This window comes from Heteronotia binoei, chromosome 9 (genome assembly GCF_032191835.1).
Source record: "Heteronotia binoei isolate CCM8104 ecotype False Entrance Well chromosome 9, APGP_CSIRO_Hbin_v1, whole genome shotgun sequence".
Classification (NCBI taxonomy): domain Eukaryota; kingdom Metazoa; phylum Chordata; class Lepidosauria; order Squamata; family Gekkonidae; genus Heteronotia; species Heteronotia binoei.
In genome coordinates, this window is record NC_083231.1 from 77,555,676 (window position 1) to 77,578,273 (window position 22,598).

Below are 22,598 nucleotides of genomic sequence, written 5' to 3' on the forward strand. Positions count from 1 at the left end.
TAGAATCCCGTGTAGTGCTTTGAAAAACATTAAGATTCTATAGAATAAAAGTAGACATACTTAGATGGCATATTAAGGACTAGAGAACCAAAACCTAATATTGTCAGAGTATTATAGGAGTGATAGATAGAAGACGACAGATATTTTCGTTAGGAGGAGAAAGGAGGATTTGAGAGTGAAGAATGTGTGAAGTGAATGACTGTAACACCTCAGTTAGTAGTTATTAATTTCCACTGTTTTAAATATAAGTAGTTATATATCCTGAAACCAATACACTTCATGTACAAATCAAGTTTTATTTTGTTTTATTAAAATCTGGATTCATATATAAGATAAAAGTCTCATCCTCAGGGACACATAGTCCAACGAAGAAGCCTTAGAGCTCAGGCACAATACTGAGGGAAAGGTTAACAAAATTAGAATGAAAATTCCTGGTGGCAGAATTATATTCATAAGAGGGAAGTGACATATGGCTTCAGTACTCGGGCTGCATTCACATGTAATGACAAACCATGATTTGTCAATATGGCAATGGACTTTGGGAGTTCTCAACTTTTGCACACTCCCCTGTTTGTATATAGTGTTGATACTGAAATCTTCACAGGTTCCAATGGCCCTTTCTCCTTGGACGTGAGCGGTGGGATCAAATCACTTGTATGTTTTTCCTTACTGGACAAGCTGCAGCTCTGCTGGGGAGGGCAGTTCAGATGAGGAGGGAGAAAATAAAAAATCTCTCCCACTTGGCTGCAATTTAAAAGTTAACTATTAGCAGGGGACCTGTTGGTAATCATGAGAATTTTGGCTCTCATAGCCTCTCATGACATCTGAATCAGACGAAAGGATGAACCGGGGATTTGCTCTTTTGCTCACAAAATGAGGTTCCCAAAATAGTTCGCATTCCTAGTTTGTATGCAAGAGAACAAACCAGTTTACTGGGATCTTGGAAATCTTTGTTATCTGAGGTGTGGGAAAGAGACAGGCAGAATATGGGCCTTGGGATTTTCAAGGTCCATTCCCATAAAACCAACTACAGCTTCAGTATTTAATTACTTATTATCAAACTGAAATAGGAGAAACCCTTGACTTCCTTTGAGGTGTTTGCTTCACTAGTCTTTACAAACTGACTTCTAATGTTGAAGAGAAAATTAATTTTTAATCAGGATAATTAAAGAGAAAGATAGAGCTTGCTCTTTAACCTTCTGTTTCTTCTTTAGCAATATACTATCCTCTTTTTCTTTGAAAATCAAATAAATTAAGCCAAGTTATAGCAAGAAGCTTCAAACCAAACTGTTTGAAGGGCTCATTCTTGTATGCATTTTTGGCATAGTATTAGCCTTGCATAGATATTATACTATATAAGGATCATAGTTGAGAGTGGGAGAGGGAAGTAGACTGTCTGAAATAATGCTTGTGTATAAATTTCAGGACTTACCATTTGAAGGAATAGATCTGAAGATTTCTTTCTTGCTCAGTAAATTCAGTAATACTTCATGTTGGGAGACTGTACCAATCACTTCGGCACCTAACACTATTGAACAGTCTTTACACAAGCAAACTTTCTCATTCAGGCCCATTCCTTCAGTCTTATCCTGACTTTATGGAAGAGCAAGAAATCATTTAAAGAAAATAAAGTTGATGGAAGAATGGCTACTTCCCCCACCCCCCATTTTGTTTTCTTCATTGAAATGTACATCAGAGACTAGTGATGCTTTGGAGAGGAAGATAGAGAGGACCATGTCTTTTGAAAGCTGTAACTTTGCTATGTCTTTATATGCTGAAAACATTTACTATCTTGTATTTTGTGTACAGATCACATCTTGTATATTTTACATACAGGTGGCCTTTTTGTAACTTAACAGCTAAAGCCTGTATGAAATTAATCTTCGAAATACTTAACTTTTCCCTTACCTTTTTTATAGGCTTTCGAAAAATAAGCCTTGATGATCTTCGAAAAGCATATATCGTGAAAGATGTTCAACAGTATATTCTTCATCGCTTAGATCAAGAAGAAGCTCTGAGACAACATCTCACAAAAGAAACTGCAGAAATGCTGAATCAGCTTCACATTAAAAGCAGTGGATGTTTTCTGTACCTAGAACGTGTCCTAGATGGAGTAGTGGAAAACTTCATCATGTTAAGAGAAATCCGTGATATTCCTGGAACACTTAATGGCCTTTATCTTTGGCTTTGTCAAAGGCTTTTTGTAAGAAAACAGTTTGCAAAGGTCCAGCCTATTTTGAATGTAATTCTTGCTGCTTGTAGGCCACTGTCTACAACTGAATTGTTTCATGCAGTATGGACCAAAAACATGGCATTGTCTATGGAAGATTTCCAGCGCAAACTAGATGTTCTGTCAAAAGTCCTTGTTGATGGGCTTGGAAACACAAAGATCCTTTTCCACTACAGTTTTGCAGAATGGTTGCTGGATGTAAAACACTGTACTCAGAAGTATTTGTGTAATGCAGCAGAGGGACACAGAATGCTAGCAATGAGTTACACCTGTAGAGCTAAGGATTTATCTCCACTGGAGGCTCAAGAATTTGCTTTGCATCTAATTAAGTCAAACTTGCAATTGGAAACCTCAGAATTAGCTTTGTGGATGATCTGGAATGGTACGCCTGTCAAAGATTCGTTGTCAACATTAATCCCCAAAGAACAGGAAGTTTTACAGTTGCTTGTAAAAGCTGGTGCTCATGTCAACAGTGGAGATGATCGGACATCTTGTATTGTACGGCAAGCTTTGGAAAGAGAAGACTCCATTCGAACCTTGCTAGATAATGGAGCTTCAGTAAATCAATGTGATTCAAATGGGAGAACACTGCTGGCAAATGCTGCTTATAGTGGCAATCTTGATGTCGTCAATTTGCTTGTTTCCAGAGGAGCAGATTTAGAGGTTGAAGATACACATGGCCAGACAGCACTTACTTTAGCTGCTCGGCAAGGGCATACCAAGGTTGTCAATTGTTTGATTGGATGTGGTGCTAATATAAATCACACTGATCATGATGGCTGGACAGCACTGAGATCTGCAGCTTGGGGTGGGCACACTGAGGTGGTCTCTGCACTCCTTTATGCTGGAGTGAAAGTAGACTGTGCTGACGCAGACAGTCGTACAGCCTTGAGAGCAGCAGCCTGGGGAGGACATGAAGATATCGTGCTGAATCTGTTGCAACATGGAGCTGAGGTCAACAAAGCAGATAATGAAGGCAGAACTGCTTTAATTGCTGCAGCATACATGGGTCACAAAGAGATTGTGGAGCATCTGCTGGACCATGGTGCAGAAGTAAACCATGAGGATGTAGATGGAAGGACAGCTCTATCTGTTGCTGCTCTTTGTGTACCTGCTAGTAAGGGACATGCTTCAGTTGTGAGCCTTTTAATTGATCGAGGTGCTGAGGTGGATCACTGCGACAAAGATGGCATGACTCCACTGCTGGTGGCAGCCTATGAAGGGCATGTAGATGTTGTTGACTTGCTTCTGGAAGGTGGAGCGGATGTGGATCACACTGATAACAATGGCCGCACACCTCTTCTTGCTGCGGCTTCAATGGGCCATGCTTCAGTTGTAAATACTCTTTTGTTTTGGGGGGCCGCTGTGGATAGCATTGATAGTGAAGGACGGACAGTTCTTAGCATTGCCTCTGCACAAGGTAATGTTGAAGTAGTACGGACTCTGCTGGATAGAGGATTAGATGAAAATCATAGAGATGATGCAGGATGGACACCTTTGCACATGGCAGCTTTTGAAGGACATAGGTTAATATGTGAAGCGCTTATAGAACAAGGTGCCCGGACAAATGAAATTGATAATGATGGGCGGATAGCTTTCATATTGGCAGCCCAGGAAGGTCACTATGATTGTGTGCAGACCTTACTGGAAAATAAATCTAACATTGACCACAGAGGCTATGATGGGAGAAATGCTCTCCGTGTTGCTGCTTTAGAAGGCCATAGGGATATAGTTGAGCTTCTTTTTAGTCATGGAGCTGATGTGAACTACAAAGATGCTGATGGCCGGCCAACACTTTACATTTTGGCTTTAGAAAACCAGCTCACGATGGCTGAATATTTTTTAGAAAATGGTGCAAATGTAGAAGCAAGTGATGCTGAAGGAAGGACGGCACTTCATGTTTCCTGCTGGCAGGGCCATGTAGAAATGGTACAAATGCTGATAACGTACCATGTCGATGTGAATGCAGCAGACAATGAGAAGCGATCAGCTCTACAGTCTGCTGCATGGCAAGGCCATGTCAAGGTGGTTCAGCTTTTGATTGAGCATGGGGCTCTGGTTGATCATACTTGTAATCAAGGTGCTACTGCACTCTGTATTGCAGCCCAAGAAGGGCACATTGATGTTGTGCAACTATTACTGGAACATGGTGCTGATCCAAATCATGCCGATCAATTTGGGCGCACAGCCATGCGTGTGGCTGCCAAAAATGGGCATACGCAGATAATTAAATTATTGGAAAAATATGGTGCTTCTACTCTAAATGGCTGCACTCCTTCTCCAATCCATACAATGGAGCAAAAACCTTTGCAATCAGTGTCTTCAAAAATGCAATCCTTAACAATTAAATCCAATAGTTCAGGGAGCACTGGTGGAGGAGATATGCAGCCTGCTTTACGTGGCTTGTCAAATGGGCCAGGTCATGCTTTTAGTTCTCCTTCTGAGTCTCCTGATTCTACAGTTGATCGGCAGAAGTCCTCTTTATCCAATAATTCCCTGAAAAGCTCAAAAAACTCTTCTCTTCGCACCACCTCATCTACCGCAACTGCCCAGACTGTACCTATTGATAGTTTCCATAGTATGTCCTTTACAGAACAAATACAGCAGCATTCATTGCCTCGCAGTAGAAGTAGGCAGTCCATTGTTTCACCTTCTTCCACTACTCATTCCTTAAGTCAGAATCATAGTTCACCAAATAGTGAATTTGAATGGAGCCAAGTGAAACCCAGCTTGAAATCAACAAAACCAAACAAAACAGGGAAAACAGAAAATTCCAGCAAATCTGGGTCTGCAGGGAAAAAAGTGAAACAGAGCACAGCTTCCCAACCAAAAGTCCTAGAATATGAAATGACTCAGTTCGATAAACGGATACCTGTTGCCAAATATGGAGCCAGTATGCCACTTAAATCAATGCCTACAGACACTCAGTGCAAAATTTTGGTCCCTCCTGCTCAGCAAGAAATCTGCCGATCACAACAGCAGTTTCTGATCCATCAACAAAGTGGGGAACAAAAGAAAAGAAATGGAATAATGACAAATCCAAACTACCATCTTCAGAGCAATCAGGTGTTTCTTGGCAGAGTTTCAGTCCCACGAACAGTACAGGATCGGGGGCACCAGGAGGTTTTGGAAGGCTACCCTTCTGCAGAGACAGAGCTTAGCCTCAAACAAGCCTTAAAACTGCAAATTGAGGGGAATGATCCAAGCTTCAACTATAAGAAGGAAACACCATTATAAAAGGTGAGCCATTTTCAGGTGTGGTGGGCAGGAACGGGAGTGCAAGTGCTCAGCAACAAACAAAGGAGGAAGGGACTCTAATGTCCTTAATAGAAGACATTGCACAGCTGCATTAAGTTGGGGCATGGTTGATACTGACTGTTCAGCTGAATTCTTTGTTTACCTATCAGTCCACACCCACATAGACTGTGCAGTATCTTGTCCTCCAGAGCCACTGTATAACATCTATCAATTAACACATACTCAGTCCCCACCACCACAGCAACAGTGTGATACTTGCCGGTCACATCACCTTTGACCACTTTGGAAATTGTAGAAGTTCATTAAACCGGATATTTATAATTATCTTCTTTTGAAAGTAAAATTGTAATAACATAATGCAAACTACTTGCTACTGTTTCTAAATATTTAAGCATATTTCAGATGATGAAAATGAGTTACTTGTTTGCCTTCCGTGTTTCAATTTATCTAAATACAGTCTGAATAGCCCAGCTTAGCCCTGGCTTGTCAGAGCTTGGGAGTGAAGAAGGTTTGGCCATAATCAGTACTTGGATAGAGACAAACAAGGAAGACTGAGGTTGCCATGCAGTTGGTAGTAGAAGAAACACGATGCCAATAAAGATAAATTTCATTCAATATAATGTAATTTTTAAAATTCAAGATACAGATATCTATATGGACAATTCACTTACAAGTAATAGGTATTATCACAATATACATTGAGTTCCAAAATTTCCAAAAGTCCCTTGTAAGTTCAAGATGAATCCAAGTGGTCATCTTATTCTGGAGCAGCGGTCTTCCTCAGAACTGTGTAATTTAACAACAGCTCCCAAGTGTTTAGCAATTTTAGGGTGGAGCTCGGGGAGAGTGGAGTTTGGGGAGAGGAGTGACCCCAGTGGGGTATAACACTATAGAGTCCACCTTCCAAAGCAGTCATTTTCTCCAGGGAAACTTATCTCTGTCATTTGGTGATCAGATGTAATTCCAGGAAATTTCCAAGCTGAATACGGAGGTCAGCCAAATGCATTATTTTGAGCAGAACTTCCCTGTACACACAGACTTTTTTAAAAAGTTCCTATTTTAGTTAAGATCAAACAGTGAACAGTGGAAAGCTTTTATTTCCCTAGAAATAAATGATTATAAATGCATATATAAACCAGGGCCTATAAGCTGTAACTGCTATTCACATTACTTCCCTAAAAAATTGATCAGAATGAATTTACTGAGTGTGGTGAAAACAAGACATTTGACCTGAATAAAAAATGAGGCAGATGTAGGTCAAGACACTGTTTTAAAGCTATACAGACAGCAGCTTCTGCTGATCAAAGAGAAAGATCAAAGCCTCCATGAGAGAGAGTACCATAATTGCTTGTAGGTTAAGTCTGCTGTGAGCATTTATACACACAAACATTTTTTAAAGAGCAACCTGTGTTTAAGCAAATGTAATGTTATCTCATTTATTTAACATAATAAACTATGTTTATGTTTAGTTAAGGTAGTTGTAAATTTGTCCCTAAAATCAGTACCCCATAAACTGGAAATACAGAATTTTCTTCCAAATTGCAACCATCTCTCTGCATGAAAGTGATTCGTGATCAGGTGTGTGACTGTTTTCAAGAACCAAGGTCTTTTCAGCATTATCTTGCTTGTAATGTTTAGGCCCACTAACATCTGTTGCTTTATCAACTGTATTTCCGTCCTTCCACCATTGATAAGTGTTGATGGGACATGGACATATGGGAAATGCATACTGCAATGTCATGTCATGGATGGGGAGGGAGGAGAGAGTTCAGTACAGGGATCCAGTTTTCTTAAGCATCACCCTGTACAAAGCCCTATGTTAATCTCTTGTTCCAGCTGATTGTTTTTCATGTTCAGTCCCTGAAGAAAAAAAATGCAAAAAACCCCTGATCATTATTTTATTATTAGTGCTTATATGAGCTGCTTCATCATGTATGTTGTTGTCTTGTGATAATGTAATATTTTAATTGATTTTGTTTTGGTTTTTTAGGGCAGTTCCATAACACCATGAATAGAATGAAGAGCTTCTGCTTGCAATGATTTGTCAACTGGGCTAGGATTAAAAGCATGTCTTGCTTGTCAAACCACCTTGAAAATTACAAATGTGATCGCTGCAGTACGGTTACTTCGATTACTGTAATGTGCCTAAAAGTTTAAGGCTGCCTTCTCCATGTAACCTCTTCTGCTTCAGAAACTTTATTTTGTGTATTTTGTACTTAATACACAGAATAAGCACCCCCCCCCTTTCTTAGTAGCAGAACAACATGCTTCTCTGACACAGCTGAAAAAAATTAAATGCTAGGAATTTTGAATTTCCTGTTCAAGAAGGCTTGATCAGTGTACACATGCCGCAGTGGACTGTATGTTGAAAAGCAGTGCTTTCTGTATTTATTTTGTGTTCATGTGGCAAAAGAAAGTGGAATGCCATCAAAAGATGAGGAATGTCCTGTGCCACCTTAAAGACTAGCCACTCTTAATAAAAGACATTATTAAAGTCCCATTGAACCAAAGCCAACCACTGCACTCAGTTCTTTCTGTTCTGTTATCAACAGAGTGTGGCTGTGGTCTGAAGTAGTTATGTTTTGAGGTTCCACAGGACTTTTAGCTTTTTTTGCTGCAGCACACTAGGGACAGGTTCACATAGTCAAAAATCCACACAGAGGTTCTCAAGCATCGCCAGATATAGCAGTGCCAACACAGCATCAATGAATGCCATTTTGGCAGGCCAAAAACTACTTCTGCAGTCAAAGATATAAATGCCAGATCATGTAGCAGTGAAGTTGGTTCAGGCATTATTTTCCACACAAATGCAAACATATACCCCACACTTGATGCTGTTTTTGAACCTGTGAATTTATTGTAACAGGGCTGCTCTCTGCACCTGCATTTGCAATGTCATCATGTATATTCAGTTTCCTGTGTAATTCAAAATTTTCTCTCAAGCGAATCTTGTGACAGTGTTGGCTAAAGTGCAGTACTTGTGTTTACGTCTGGTAAGTATTGGAGGGAAGACTATAGTACAATTTACACATACCATTCATTGTAGAAGTATATCCATAAGGAAGCAGTGCTTAGTTCTTGCAGATGGTTTTCATATTATCCACTGAATGAGATTAATTTGCATTCAACCCTTCTCAGCCTGTTTACAATGGAGGTGCTCAAGCACCTGTTCCAGGCATTCTTCAGCCAGCACCTTGCCTAGCCCCAGGTTTGTTTGGGAAAGAACACCTACCCCAGTGCCAGAACCACATGATTTGCTTGAAGAGGGTTACAAGTTCATTCTCTAGCATATCGGCTGCAACTCTTAAGAAAACTTCTTGGCAGTGAGCCTCATTGAAAATAATGGGACTGGCTTCTGAGTAGACCTTAGGGTTGCTGTCTTTCAATTATTTGTTTAACTTTGGCTTAGGAGCCACATATGACTCTTCTGAGCATTGGTCCCCAATGTTGTACCTGCCCCATGTTTCAGGAAAGTGGGCAAGGCCTTGTGGTTGGGTGGGTGGCGTCCACCTTGAAAGAGCCACTGCTGAAGGAACATGCAAGTTATGAGGGGTGGAAGTAAATGTGGCTCTTTGGGCTGATGGAGATTGTAGATGTGTCCCTTCAGCTGCCATGGAGTGAGTGCACTGACCCAGCAAACTAAGGAAGTAATTTCCCTGACGCTCTTGTGAGCTGCTGCCTGTCTGAAAGTGCTGGTCTGAAAGGACCTATAGTCTGACTTCACATAAATCAGTTTCATGTGCTCTTTCAAAATATTGTAAAACTGGATTTTACATACCCATTAAGCCTCAGTTGTATCTATCTCAAATGTAAATAAAACATTTTCTGTGGCTGGAAATGAATAGATGTATATAGAAAAAGTTTTCATATAATATATGTATATGACAGGAGTCATCTGGGAAAGAACACAGTTTATCTCCCAATGTGTCCCTAGGCGATGCTCTTTAATTGCTCCTGTACAAATGAACAGTTGCCCCTTTTTTCCAGGAGTAGAAGGGGGGGTGGTGCTTGGGGATGCTGCTGATAGATCAAAAATTGCTTTTCGCCATCACACCGGATGGCATGCCTTCACTGAAAGTCTGCACAAAATCACGTTTTAATGCCTTTCAGTATCCACATATGCACATCTGAGTTCCTGCAATAGTCCAGATCTCCCTTGTCTAACATAACAACAGATATGTTACTACTTACTGGTAATTCTAGGATAATTGCTTGTATCTTTCAGGAGATTTGTAAATTAAATACTTGAGTACTCTTGCAGATAGGTTCAAGAATGGTGTTAATGGCTTTAGTAAGGGTGCCAAAATGTTACTGCCGGCTTGGTCCAAATCTCAAGTACTGGGCATTTGCAACACCACACAAGAATACAGCTCTTCTTTTCTTAGTAGGTGTATACTATGATTTGTAGAAAGACACCACAAAAGGTTGTCTTCCTCTCTGGATTCCAGCTGTTGCTGAGATTGTATTTATTTAATTGTATTGCTTAATTACATTGTGTACCTTGTGAGTAGAAGATAAAACTTCTGGCCATTTTCACAAGAAAGCTGTATGTCGCAGAATAATACTGAAATTAAAATGAACTAGCGGGGGTTAAACATCACCATGCCCAGAAATCAGCTAAACAAAACTCCAGCTGATATCTTCCAGAATCAAAATTAAATGTTCCTGCACATTTACAGAGATCCTTTGGAATATAGCATGCTTTTTTCTCTGTTAAAAGTATCCCTTTGACAAGAGTGTGAGATTGTCCCGCATTGCTTTAGTGTTTGCTTTTTAATAATTGCCACTCTCTGAAAATAATCTTAGAATAATGACAGTTCTGGATCCACCCCACCCCCACCCCAAATTCTGACATGTTGGGTGTGATTCAGTTCTACTAAACCGTGATTTGGCAGGGCCAATCAGCTGTCATCCTCGTTCACCATTCCATAATTCTCTGTATGTCTTGTCTCTTTTACATTCATCTTTTCTTGAACTTCTTCAAAGCAATCACACAAGGGTAGTAAGGAAGGATCCTAATTTGATAATAGCTATACCATGTTCTTGCCAAGAAAGCTGCCTTGAAAAGGAAGTAAATAGCAAATTTTGTCTATCCAAATCTTACAACGTTATGGTATAGTTATCCCCTTGTCAAGGTCAGTATTGGAACATGGCTTTGATTTGTTTACCCAGAGTTTTCTCTTGTCAGTTACGCTGCTATGCAAATGTCTGTTGATGCTTGACATCCTCCATTGGAACTCTTCAAATAACTTGGTGGTGCACAAATAAGACCTTTTTTCATTTTCCTGGACTGGATTGTAAATAGCCTGTAATGTACATTGAATTTCACATTGTAAAATTTTTATTTTATTTCTTGTATTATATTAAGCAAAAATTCCTATGTATATGAAAGTGCATAATAAATATATTTGCTTTTCAGCATAAAACTGTTTTCATTTTGGTTTCCTCCCCCTCAGTTTTTGGAAGTAGCATTCCTAAATATATTTGAGGAACTGGATTGAAATTTATTGGATAATTAGAGCATGTCCACACCCAGCACTACTTGGGCACATTGTTTTCATTTCATCTTGTCCCATCTTTTTTCCTTAGTACTAATCCTCATGTATTTCCAATGCATTTGCACACCTGTGTGTGTATAGCATTATGTTGATGCACTGTAAGATTAAAGGAGAGGGGAGAACTTGCAATGTCCTTGTGAGATCTGCTGAGTTTGTGAAAGTACAACAAGAAATAGGAAAAACATTCTGCACAGTCTTAATAACTCAAGTAATAAATCTTCTTGTGTTTGTATTAACATGACATGCCCACATGAATTATGAATTTGGTAATGGCTGATATATAACACATTTATAAGCACTGGTTCTAATTTATACTCTGCATTAATTTGAATTTGCGACTTGGAAGAAGAATTGGAATGTACTTAAAGTCTGGATGCACATTGTTGCACTGGAACAGTTATTCATGTGATGTCTTTGCAGAAGATTTCTTCTGTATATGAATTTTGGATTTGCTTTGGTGAACTTTAGTAGAATTCTATGCTAATACTAAATATTGATTTAACGAGCTAATACATAAAATAATTGTTTTATTGAATTAATACAAGCACAATAAGATTTATCACTTGAGTATATCAAGACTCTGTGCATAGTGTTTTCCCTGTTTCTCGTTGTACTTAAGCTGATTCCACCCCTGGGCTTCTGCTTTTCCTGGCTCAAGCAATCAGTTCTCCACCAGATGCTGTATGGGTGCATTTTGATCTGTGGTTCCCTCCAGTTTCCCTCATGGCAACTGGATCTTGGTTTTGTTTTTGTTTTTTGGGTTTTTTTTTTTTTTGAGAACTAGAAGCTGTAAGGGAAATTGGAGGGAGCTGCAGATCAAAATTCACCCATGCAGCAACTCGTGGGGAATGGATCTCATGAGCTGACAAAAGCAGAAGCCCGAGGGCAGAGCAACTGTTAGCAAGGAATTGGTCTTACACTGTGGTTTCATATTTTGAGTCTGTAAAAGGGCAGAAACTGTACCTCACAAGAAAATGTGCCAGTGTTTAAAGACAAGAATGTCCTAATGGTGGGAGAGAAGCACTGAAACACTGGCTGGCAAGAGGCTTGTACCATTAGTCCATATGTCAGAGAGTGGTCTCGGCTCTTCACTGTTTGGCTTGTTCTAAGCCCATTTGGCAGTGTTTGCTGTACATAACTCTGTGCTAGATTGTGGCCATATATTCCTGTACTGGAGCCAAGGAACTGCATGTTGTTTGGGCTGATGTTTATTTAAATAATCTTTTGAAGATACTTCAGGATAGTTTGTATCATTGTTTGCACTGGGTCTAGATGGCCCAGTAAATGATGCTTTTTAATGAAAGGACCTCTAAACAACAGTAGTAATCTTGGCATGGATGCAGAATAGCTCCCTTTAGTGCTGAAGGGAATCCCAGTGCCTGAAATGATATACCCTGAAAAACTCTCCTTTGGGGCTGATTGTTTAAACTTTTGATAAGATTCACAGAAATTCTGTATAGGACTTACAAGTCAATCTAACATGTAATAACAATAACCATTGCAGTGGTTACAGTCAAATTTCTTTATCCTTCTAACATATAGTTGTGTATAATTTTTTTAGAATCATGGAGTTGTAAGGGAACCCCCAGGGTCATCTAGTCCAATCCCCTGCACAATGCAGGAAATTCACAAGTACTTCTCCCTAAGTTCACAGGATCAGCACTGCTGTCAGATGGCCATCTAGCCTCTGTTTAAAAACCTCCAAGGAAGGAGAGCTTTCCAAGGAAGCCTGTTCTACTGAGGAACCACTCTGTCAGGAAGTTCTTCCTAATGTTGAGCCACAAACTCTTTTTGATTTAATTTCAACCCTTTGATTCCAGTCCTACCTTCTGGGGCCACAGAAAACAATTCTACACCATCCTCTGTATGACAGCCCTTCAACAACTTGAAGATGGTGATCATATCACCTCTCAGCTGCCTCCTCTCCAAAATAAACATACCCAGTTTCTTCAACTTTTCCACATAGGACATGACTTCCAGACCCATCATCATCATTGTTGGCCTCCTTTGGACTTGTTCCAGCTTTTCTATATCCTTAAAATGTGGTCCCACAATACTCCAGGTGAGGTCTTACCAGAGCAGAGTAAAGCGATACCATCACACCATGTGATCTGGACACTATACTTCTGTTGATACAGCCCAAAATTGCATTTGCCTTTTTAGCCATCACATCATACTGTTGACTCACGTTCAGCGAATGGTCCACTAAAACCCCTAGATCCTTTTTCTACATGCTACTGCCAAGGCAAGTCTCCCCCCATCCTATAATGATGCATTGGATTTTTCCTAACTAAATGCAGAACTTTACATCTATCCCTGTTAAAATTTATTTTATTGTTTTTAGCCCAGTTTTCCAGGCTGTCAAGATCATCCTGTATCCTGTTTCTGTCTTCTACTGTATTTGCAACCTCTCCCAATTTAGTATCATCTGCAAATTTGATAAGCATTCCCTCTATTCCTTCATCCAAATCATTTATAAAGATGTTGAACAAAAAGCCCCATGGTGCAGAGTGTTAAAGCTGCAGTACTGCAGTCCTAAGCTCTGCTCACGACCTGAGTTCGATCCCCGGTGGAAGCTGGGTTTTCAGGTAACCGGCTCAAGGTTGACTCAGCCTTCCATCTTTCCAAGGTCAGTAAAATGAGTACCCAGCTTGCTGAGGGAAAAGTGTAGATGACTGGGGAAGGCAATGGCAAACCACCCCGTAAAAAGTCTGCTGTGAAAACGTTGTGAAAGCAACGTCACCCCAGAGTCAGAAATGACTGGTGCTTGCACCGGGGACCTTTCCTTTTCCTTTCCTGAACAAAATAGGCCACAGGACAGATCCTTGAGGCATTCCACTAGTCACTGCTCTCTAAGAGGATGAGGAACCATTCACAAGCACTCTTTGGATACAATCTGTTAGCCAGTTACAGATCCATGTAACAGGATCCAAACCACATTTTACCAACTTATCAACAAGGACAGTATGTGGAACCTTATCAAAAGTCCTACTGAAATCAAGATAAACAATGTCTACAGCATTCCCCTGATCCAACAAGGTGGTAACTTTAAAAAAAGAGCGAGAGATAATGTTAGTCTGACATGACTAGTTCTTGAGAAACCCATGTTGACTCCTAGCAATCACAGCCATCTTTTCTAAATGTTAAAGAACTGACTGTTTGATGTTTTGTTCTAAAACTTTTCCAGGTATAGACGTCAAGCTGATGGGTCAGTAGTTACCTGGATCTTCCTTTTACCCCTCCTTGAAGATGGAGACAACATTTGCCCACCTCCAATCCTCTGGCACCTCACCTGTTTCCACCTGTTTTATTTTATTTACAAACATTATAAGCTACATTGTGCATATGAATATGCATCATATCTCACTGATAATTCAGAAGTTTTCAGGACTTCTATATTTTGTGTATGTTTCCAATGAAGTCCCATCATTGCTTGGCTCAGGGGAGCATAAACCAAGGTTCCAGCTATTATTTACTTTGATTATCAAAGATGATATGAATAGATGTTTCAGGCTTTCTCATTGTTGTCTTTCTGCAGACTTCTCTGTCATCTTTTGGTTAAGTGTCTGATGACATGCAAGGTGCTGTATTAAATTCTTCTGATAATATATGGAGAAAAGTACAGATGATGGATATTCTGGCTATTTTTTCCTGCAAGCAATTTTTAATGTCTCAATCATTACAACAGAAAGCAATAATGAGCCAATGTTTTGCTACCTTTTTCATTTAAAGAAGACATATGGGGCAGGATTCCATTATTATTGCTCCTGAGTTTTCTTAAATTACTTGCTTAACTTACTTGTATGATACCACTTATGTAGCCCATAGGTTTTAGTGCCACATTAGTATCCACAAAACCCAGGCTAAATGATCATCTTAAAATCATTTTCTACTCGTTATAATATATGATTTTTTTTTTTTGCAACAACCCAAGTAACCTCTGAGTCTACTCCAGCCAAAAGTCTCCTCAGTTTTTCTCCCTACCATTCCACCTAGAGATTGAATGATTTTTCTTAAACATAATACAACTGCAGAGGTTGCAGTTTAAATGGGAAGGCCACCACCATGAAGAGGCTTATTTAACTCCTCCAGTTGTACCACTCCAAACCTACTTTGACCTTCTGGAAGAGGAATATGGGCACCCATACACTTTTCCTAGCAAAAATAGAAGCAGTTGGGGGGATGTATGAATCCAGTTCGAAGGAAAGAGTTAAATAGTCCCTCCCCCCCCCCACACACACACACTGCTCTTGCATTTTAACGTGCATTCCCCAGCGTTGCATTCTGTTAAAGAAAGGTAGGATAAAATAACTGGAAATAACATGCTTAGAAGAAGACAGCATATAACTCTCTAGGACAGTTTTATCTTGGCCCAAAAAAACTTATTTTGGGGTGGGATTTCCCCCACTGCCCAGTTGGCCAGCAGTGGGGTAGTCCTCCCCAAGTTGGGGATCCCCCACTCAGACTGGGAGATGGGGATCCCTAGGTTCAGAACATTCATGCAGAACTGCAACCAATTTGGAGGAATTAAATTCAGCGTTATGGGAACTCTCTTCTTACTTCCATAGCCTGACTAGCTTGGGTAACTGACACAGTTGCCAGTCGGGGGAACAGAACATGTGATTTAGGAATATTTACTTGTATAATACGGAAGTAAGCTCAAAGTGCCTCTAAGTACCAGTAACTGGGGGGGGGGGTGTACAAAAAGCCCAGCAGGAACTCCTTTGCATATTCGGTCACACCCCCTGATACCAAGCCAGCCGGAACTGCATAATTGTACATTCCTGCTCAAAAAGAAGCCCTGTCGGTAACCATGAAACAACCAGATCTTTTCAAAAGTAAGGCTTAAAATTTATTGAGGGTAATATGTAGATAGAGGGATTGAAAAGGTGAACAGTGAAATCATTGTGTTCGGAAGAGTTACGAGACAGGAGAGAACGTGAAAGAGAGCTAGGCCTCTGGCTGAGTGAGAATTCATCATCAGGGAACAGCCATAAAGAGGAGAGAGATCAATTGATTTAATGAAAGAGACATGAAAGTTTTTAGGATACAAGAAATGAACAGATAGGAAAAGTTTACCTATCTTAGTCAGTGGAGCTTGGTAGGGCACATCTCATTTAATGATCCAGAAACTGAGAGTTAGGGGTTTTTAGACAGAGCTTCCAGAGATCCCGAGGAAATAGAAGGTCAGGCAGCAAAGGGATGTTCCTTTGTGACAAGGAAATGTCCCAGGTCCCAAGGAAAGAAAAGTGGAGGTGATTGCATTTAGGCAGGATGGACGAAAGGACTAGCAAACCAGAGTCTTCACCTAAGCCTAAGGCAGTATAATATTGTGGGTCCACATACATAACAGGCAGGTTGTCAGAAGACTTCTGGCAAGGTCAGTAAAAGTAACCATGCCTACCTGACTGCTTGTAAATATATTTTGTACTCAAGTTGAGTGATTTTCAAGTCCAGTAGCACCTCAGGGACCAACAAGATTTTCTGGGTGTAAGTTTAACGAGTCAAAGCTCCCTTTATTATATATCTGACAAAAGGGAGTTTTGGCTCTTGGAACATTATATCCCAAAAATCTTGTCAGTCTCTAAAGTGCTATTGAACTTGAAACTAGCTGTTCTATTGCAGACCAACATGCAGCCCTCTGAAACTACCTTGCTGATGGACCTAAGTGAGTGCCTGGCTTTGCAAGCCACTATGGCAATTTGGTAGGCATGCTTGAGCTCCCATCAGTGAATCAGTCTCCTGCCCAAGTTTTTAGCCACTTCTTAGCATAGCCTGAGAAGAGTCTTGATGTCACCTTCTCCAGAGCAAGGCATTGCTACTAGCTCCTAAAATGGCAGCTAAGGTGAATTTATCCATGATTGAAGTTAGGACAGACAGCACACAAGTAGGAAGGGGGACCCTGGTAACACAGCAGCCATTATCTAAGACTGTAAAATATGTAGGTAAGGTAAGCAAAAGTACATACCATGTGAGGTACAAGGCACAAGTAAAACTGTTCTGAAAAATACAAGAATAAGAGAAAGATGCTACAAAATCTGTTTGTCAACTAAGGAGGGAGTTTTGTTTTTGTTTTGCTTCTACAGAACACAAGTATGACATTTGTATACACCCCATCTAGGCAAAGACAAATGACATTCGAGAATGGCAAGTGTTAAAGGGTTTGTAAACTGAGCTAATTTATTTTCACAAGTTCATAACATTCTAGTATGTGTTGACAGAGCTTTGCAGGCAAACTGCCATAGTACTCAAGGTAGTAATCTGTCATTCCTTTTTCTGCTTCTGACTGAGAAATTTGGATGAAAACATTGGAACATGATGCCATTGATTTCAAGCAGGATTTTTAAGTCACTGTGCTAAAGATGGCAGCTTTTGGTCTGGAAATGTGTGTGTGTGCGTGTGTGCGTGTATGTATATATATACAGTATGTCACAGAAGTGAGTACACCCCCTCACATTTTGTAAATATTTAAGTATATCTTTTCATGTGACAACACTGAAGAAATGACACTTGGCTACAATGTAAAATAGTGAGTCTACAGCTTGTATAACAGTGTAATGTGCTGTCCCCTCAAAATTACGCAACACACAGCCATTAATGTCTAAACTGCTGGCAATAAAAGTGAGTACACTCCTAAGTGATAATGTCCAAATAGGGCCCAAAGTGTCAATATTTTGTGTGGCCACCATTATTTTCCAGGACTGCCTTAACCCTCTTGGGCATAGAGTTCACCAGAATTTCACAGGTTGCCACTCCTCCATGATGATGTCACGTAGCTGGTGGATGGTAGAGACCTTGTGCACCTCCACCTTCCATTTCAGGATGCCCCACAGATGCTCAATAGGGTTTAGGTCTGGAGACATGCTTGGCCAATCCATCACCTTTACCCTCAGCTTCTTTAGCAAGGCAGTGGTTGTTTTGGAGGTATGTTTGGGGTCGTAATCATGTTGGAATACTGTTGGAATACTGCCCTGCGACCCAGTCTCCAAAGGGAGGGGATCATGCTCTGCTTCAGTATCTCACAGTACATGTTGGCATTCATGGTTCCCTCAATGAACTGTAGCTCCCCAGTGCTGGCAGTACTCATGCAGCCCCAAACCATGATATTCCCACCACCATGCTTGACTGTAGGCAAGACACACTTGTCTTTGTACTCCTCACCTGGTTGCCACCACACACACCTGGCATCATGTGAACCATCTGCAGGGCTGTTGTCCCAGAAGGAAGCCTCTTCTAAAGATGATGCACAAGAAAGCCCGCAAACAGTTTGCTGCAGACAAGCAGACTAAGGACATGGATTTCTGGAACCATGTCCTGTGGTCTGATGAGACTAAGATAAACTTACTTGGTTCAGATGGTGTCAAGTGTGTGTGGCAGCAACCTGGTGAGGAGTACAAAGACAAGTGTGTCTTGCTTACAGTCAAGCGTGGTGGGAATGGCTAGAGATTCATGTGTGGGTCAAAAGGCCAGCAAGCCACTCGCTGCCCAAAATCACATAAGAAGTGGAGAAAGGGTGGCATGGGCTTCTCCAGGAGTTAATGATGGCTGCTAGGGGCATGGCAAAGTCCCTGGTGGCTGGCTGGCTGGCTGCCCGCTCTCCTAATCCAGGGATTGTTATGCAGCTGCACCTACTATTCAATGGACAAGGTAGGTGGGGAGGAAGATAGGGAACCATCAGAAAGATTCAGGAGCTGTGATCCTGTGAGCTCCTGCTGAATCTGAGGCCTGGCTATACTAGTGCTGAACAACATGGCTACCCTCTGAAACTATCTTCACATTTTGAAGTTAGTCTGTTCCTTATGTTATGTTACAGTTCCATTCAGATGAGCAGTTTGTTATAGTCTATCATTTGCTCTAGTTTGCCCTAGTCTACCATTTCCATCACACTGTAACATAAAACTTCATAGGCTGACATGCTGGTAAAATTTTTGAACTCCTCTGCAAGTGGTTGCTGTTATTATGCTGTTTGATACCATGAAGAATTCAACTTAAGGATAGGGAGTTGTCTTAGGTGGTGTTTGGTTTTATTCCAGCTTGGATTAATTTTTAAACTTCAGTTGTGTGGTATGTGTTACATAATATAATTAATAGCTGTGAGGTAGACCAAGTGTGCTAATAATAACTTGTTTCTGATGGGGTAATTTTGCTTCTGGGGAGGTGAGTCCTCTGCATCTAATTTTTGATGTTGTTGATTGAGGTGACTTGTAAATTAGTCATACACAAGTACAATCATTTTTCCAGGGACGAGGTAAAAGAAGAAGAGTATGTATTGGAAAACCTTGTGTGTCCTTAAAATATCTTTGGTGTAATGTACAGGAAGGAGAAAATTAAATAGGTCGTCCAATTTTCTGTAGTTATGGTGGTCTTTTTAAAAAAAACATAAAAAGAACAGAGATGCCTTGAAATTCAGCCTTTTCCATAGTAAAAGAATTTCATTTTCTGCCTTTTCTAGAAATGTTGCTCATTAAAAACAGAAATTGCTTTGTATGACAGATACATAACTTGATAGCTAAAAGTAGAAGTGGTAGAAAAATGGCTTAGTATTAAATTAACTTGCAGGATTTTGAATTCATATGGAATAAATATTATGGCTGGCTATGTGACTGGATTGCATTACCAAATGGCAAGGATAGTTCTGCAAAGATAGGAAATTCGCATCTTTCAAGAATACATATTTGATCATCCCGTTTGGAACTCTGTAGACTTGGATTTGGGAAAAGTAGAAAAACAGACGTGTGCTTTGTTTGTAGAATGAGTCAGAGATTGCATGAATGAAGAGAAATTAAAGACTTGTTTATATAATCAAGTATTCTTAAAAAAAAACCCTACTTAACTGCCTTTATATTTGGTATGAAGAAAGATCAGAGTGAGAAATGAAACTTTAGATAATTGGGAGTTTGAGATGGACAAAATTTATCTGATTACTCTGCTAAATCTGCCCCTCTCATCTGTTTATCCTCCAGAATCCATGTCTGGTTTAACATCTGAAGAGGGAACATGTATATAAAGATTGTGCAGTCAAGTCCTTACTATGCATAGGGAAGCAACCACTGGCCTACATCCTACCACTCTACACAGTAAAGTAATAAAGATAGATAGAGGCATAAAAGTATAAGCTGAAATTTCATTGTATCTGGAAAAGTACATACACCATCTGGAGGACCTGTGGAATATTTTGTTGTACTTGGAGAGACAGGTGGCAGAAGATCTAGGTGGGACTTTTCTTGTAAAGAGCACATCCTACAATCATACATCTGTTGGTACTAGGGTTGCCAGGTTCACCGTGGCCACCAGCCAGAGTCCACAATCTAAAGCATCCATTTTTTCCAAGTCAACTGATTCCAGTAGTCTAGCCATGAGCTATAATTCCAAGGGACCCCCAGGTCCACCTGGAGGCTGACATCTCTATGTACCATCCGTATTAGACACCTGTAATGCATGCAACATGAGAATGCCCTTGAAAATGTCTTAGAAACTATAGCTGGTACAATATAGAATAGATACAGTCCTTAATGGAGCCCATCACAATGAACATATTAAACATGTTGTTGCAGCTATACTGGCTCCTAGTTTGCTTCTGGGCTCAGTTCAAGTTGCTGAATTTGACATTTAAAGACTAATAGCTTGGCCACAGAACCTGAAGGATGTCTTCCTCCCAAACAACTTGCTGAGCTCTGACTGATGAAAGAAGACTTTTTTCAGAAACCTGCTTTATATGTATGATGTAGAATATGTGGGCTCATTATGGGACCATCTCAACTGGAATCCCCAGGTTACTTATTTGTTTTTATTTAAAACAACTGGGTGGCTTACAATATTATTATTACAATATTACAATATTAATAAACTATCATAAAAATTAGTTAATAATATTAATATTAATAAAACAAAAATCATAAAAACAACTATTGTAAAATTGTTGTGAAAATGTCTTCCCTAAGAGGTGAGGTTGAGAGGTTGATGCCAACTTTCAGCCCTTCCACAGAAAGTCAAAGTAGCACCATTAATGTATTTTAATTGTTAAATGTTATTGTTTTAAAATTATAACCTTAAATTGTGTTTTTAACTAATTGTTAGCCACCCTGAGTCCACTTGCGAAGAGGGCAGGATAGAAAACTAAAGTAATAAATAAATAAAGACATAAAGACATCCATATTCTTCAAGGGTGTCAAACTCATTTGTTATGAGGGCCAGATCTGATATAAATGAGACCATGTCAGGCCAGGCCATGTGTATACCTATTTAAGATTAGGTAGCAGAGATATAAACTTTCTAAAGGACACAAACAAACACAATTCATTTAAAAAAACTTAAAACATACTTAAAACATTTGCACTTGTTGGTATTAAAAGTGCTTTCTTTGTATCTCTCTCATGGGATCTAGGGAACTGGCCAAAGGAAGCTCTGGCTCTTTCCTTCCTTCCTTCCCCAATGGACCAGGAGGGGGAAGGAAGAGAGGCTTGGCTCAGTAGCTCTGTTGTGTGATTGAGAGAGACTGGAAAAACAAGCTCTGCTATCCCCTCTTCCTCTCCAAGGGAGGAGCCTCAGCCAATGGAGAAATAGAGGTTTTGCTCTGTAGATCCTGTGCAACTGAGCAAGCCTTGCGAAGCAAGCTGTTATGCAGAAGGAAGCAAGAGATAGGGAGAAGGAAGCTGATGACAGTCAGTTGGTCAGAGGCCTGACAGGAGCCCTCCAGAGGCCTGATTTGGCCCCCGGGCCACATGTTTGACACCCCTGTTCTAGAAGGCCTTCTAGCTGACTGCATTTTATGGTGTTATATCCTCTTCTATAGCATAAAATTGTATAATGCCTCTATGATGATTATTTAAGTATTTGATAAAATTGTTTTATGCTTTAAATGCTCTACTGCTTTAAATGAGACTAAAACAAGGCTAAAAGTAGACTAGACACACACATCAAACTGCAAAATGTACTGTTACAATGTTATTAAAATCTAGTGTCAAACTTTAAGTTCATGTACATAAAATCTTGTTGACTGACCATGCAGCATAATGATTAGGGAGTCTGAGAGAACAAAACCCTGCTTGGTCATGAAGTTTACCCAGCAATCTTGGCCCAAACAGTACCTCCCTGTCTAATCTATCTCCTACAACTGTTGGAAGGGTGGGGATGGGAAAACCATGCCCAGACCCTCAGAGCTTTTTGGAGGAAGGGCATCACAACATTGTGAATATAATTTTATATATGTGAATGGAATCAAACTTTGTCACTAGATTTGAATAGCACTGGGTTTTTTTTCATTTTGTTAGTCAGGAAAAAGATCACCAGTCTTTAACATTTATTCTATACTACAGTGTATTGCTGGTTAGGAATTACTGATTTTTATATTACAGAGAAAATATTTATTGTGATGTTTCACTTCCTGATGATCTCACAGGAGGAACTTAAGAGAATCACACTGTTTTAAAAGTGTAATACTTGCAAACAAGTAAAAGTCTATCAACATAAGAAGAATGTTACTGGAAAAAGGAATGCAAGTGTTTGTTATGACAGGTATGATTCAGGCTGGGTCTTGATTAGCAACCTGCAAA

The 22,598-nt window shown here is 40.0% G+C and overlaps 1 protein-coding gene across 1 annotated transcript in view; it reads left to right on the forward strand.

Annotated features, from left to right (window-relative positions):
- Nucleotides 1-10,914, forward strand: part of ANKRD50 (ankyrin repeat domain containing 50) — a 59,892-nt gene extending 48,978 nt beyond the window's left edge. Inside the window, exons 4-5 of the mRNA XM_060246814.1 lie at nt 1,920-5,470; nt 7,479-10,914. Coding sequence (XP_060102797.1) covers nt 1,920-5,467 — 3,548 coding nt within the window. The 3' untranslated portion in view covers nt 5,468-5,470; nt 7,479-10,914. The remainder of the gene's footprint in view (nt 1-1,919; nt 5,471-7,478) is intronic.
- Nucleotides 10,915-22,598: the final 11,684 nt, after the last annotated feature.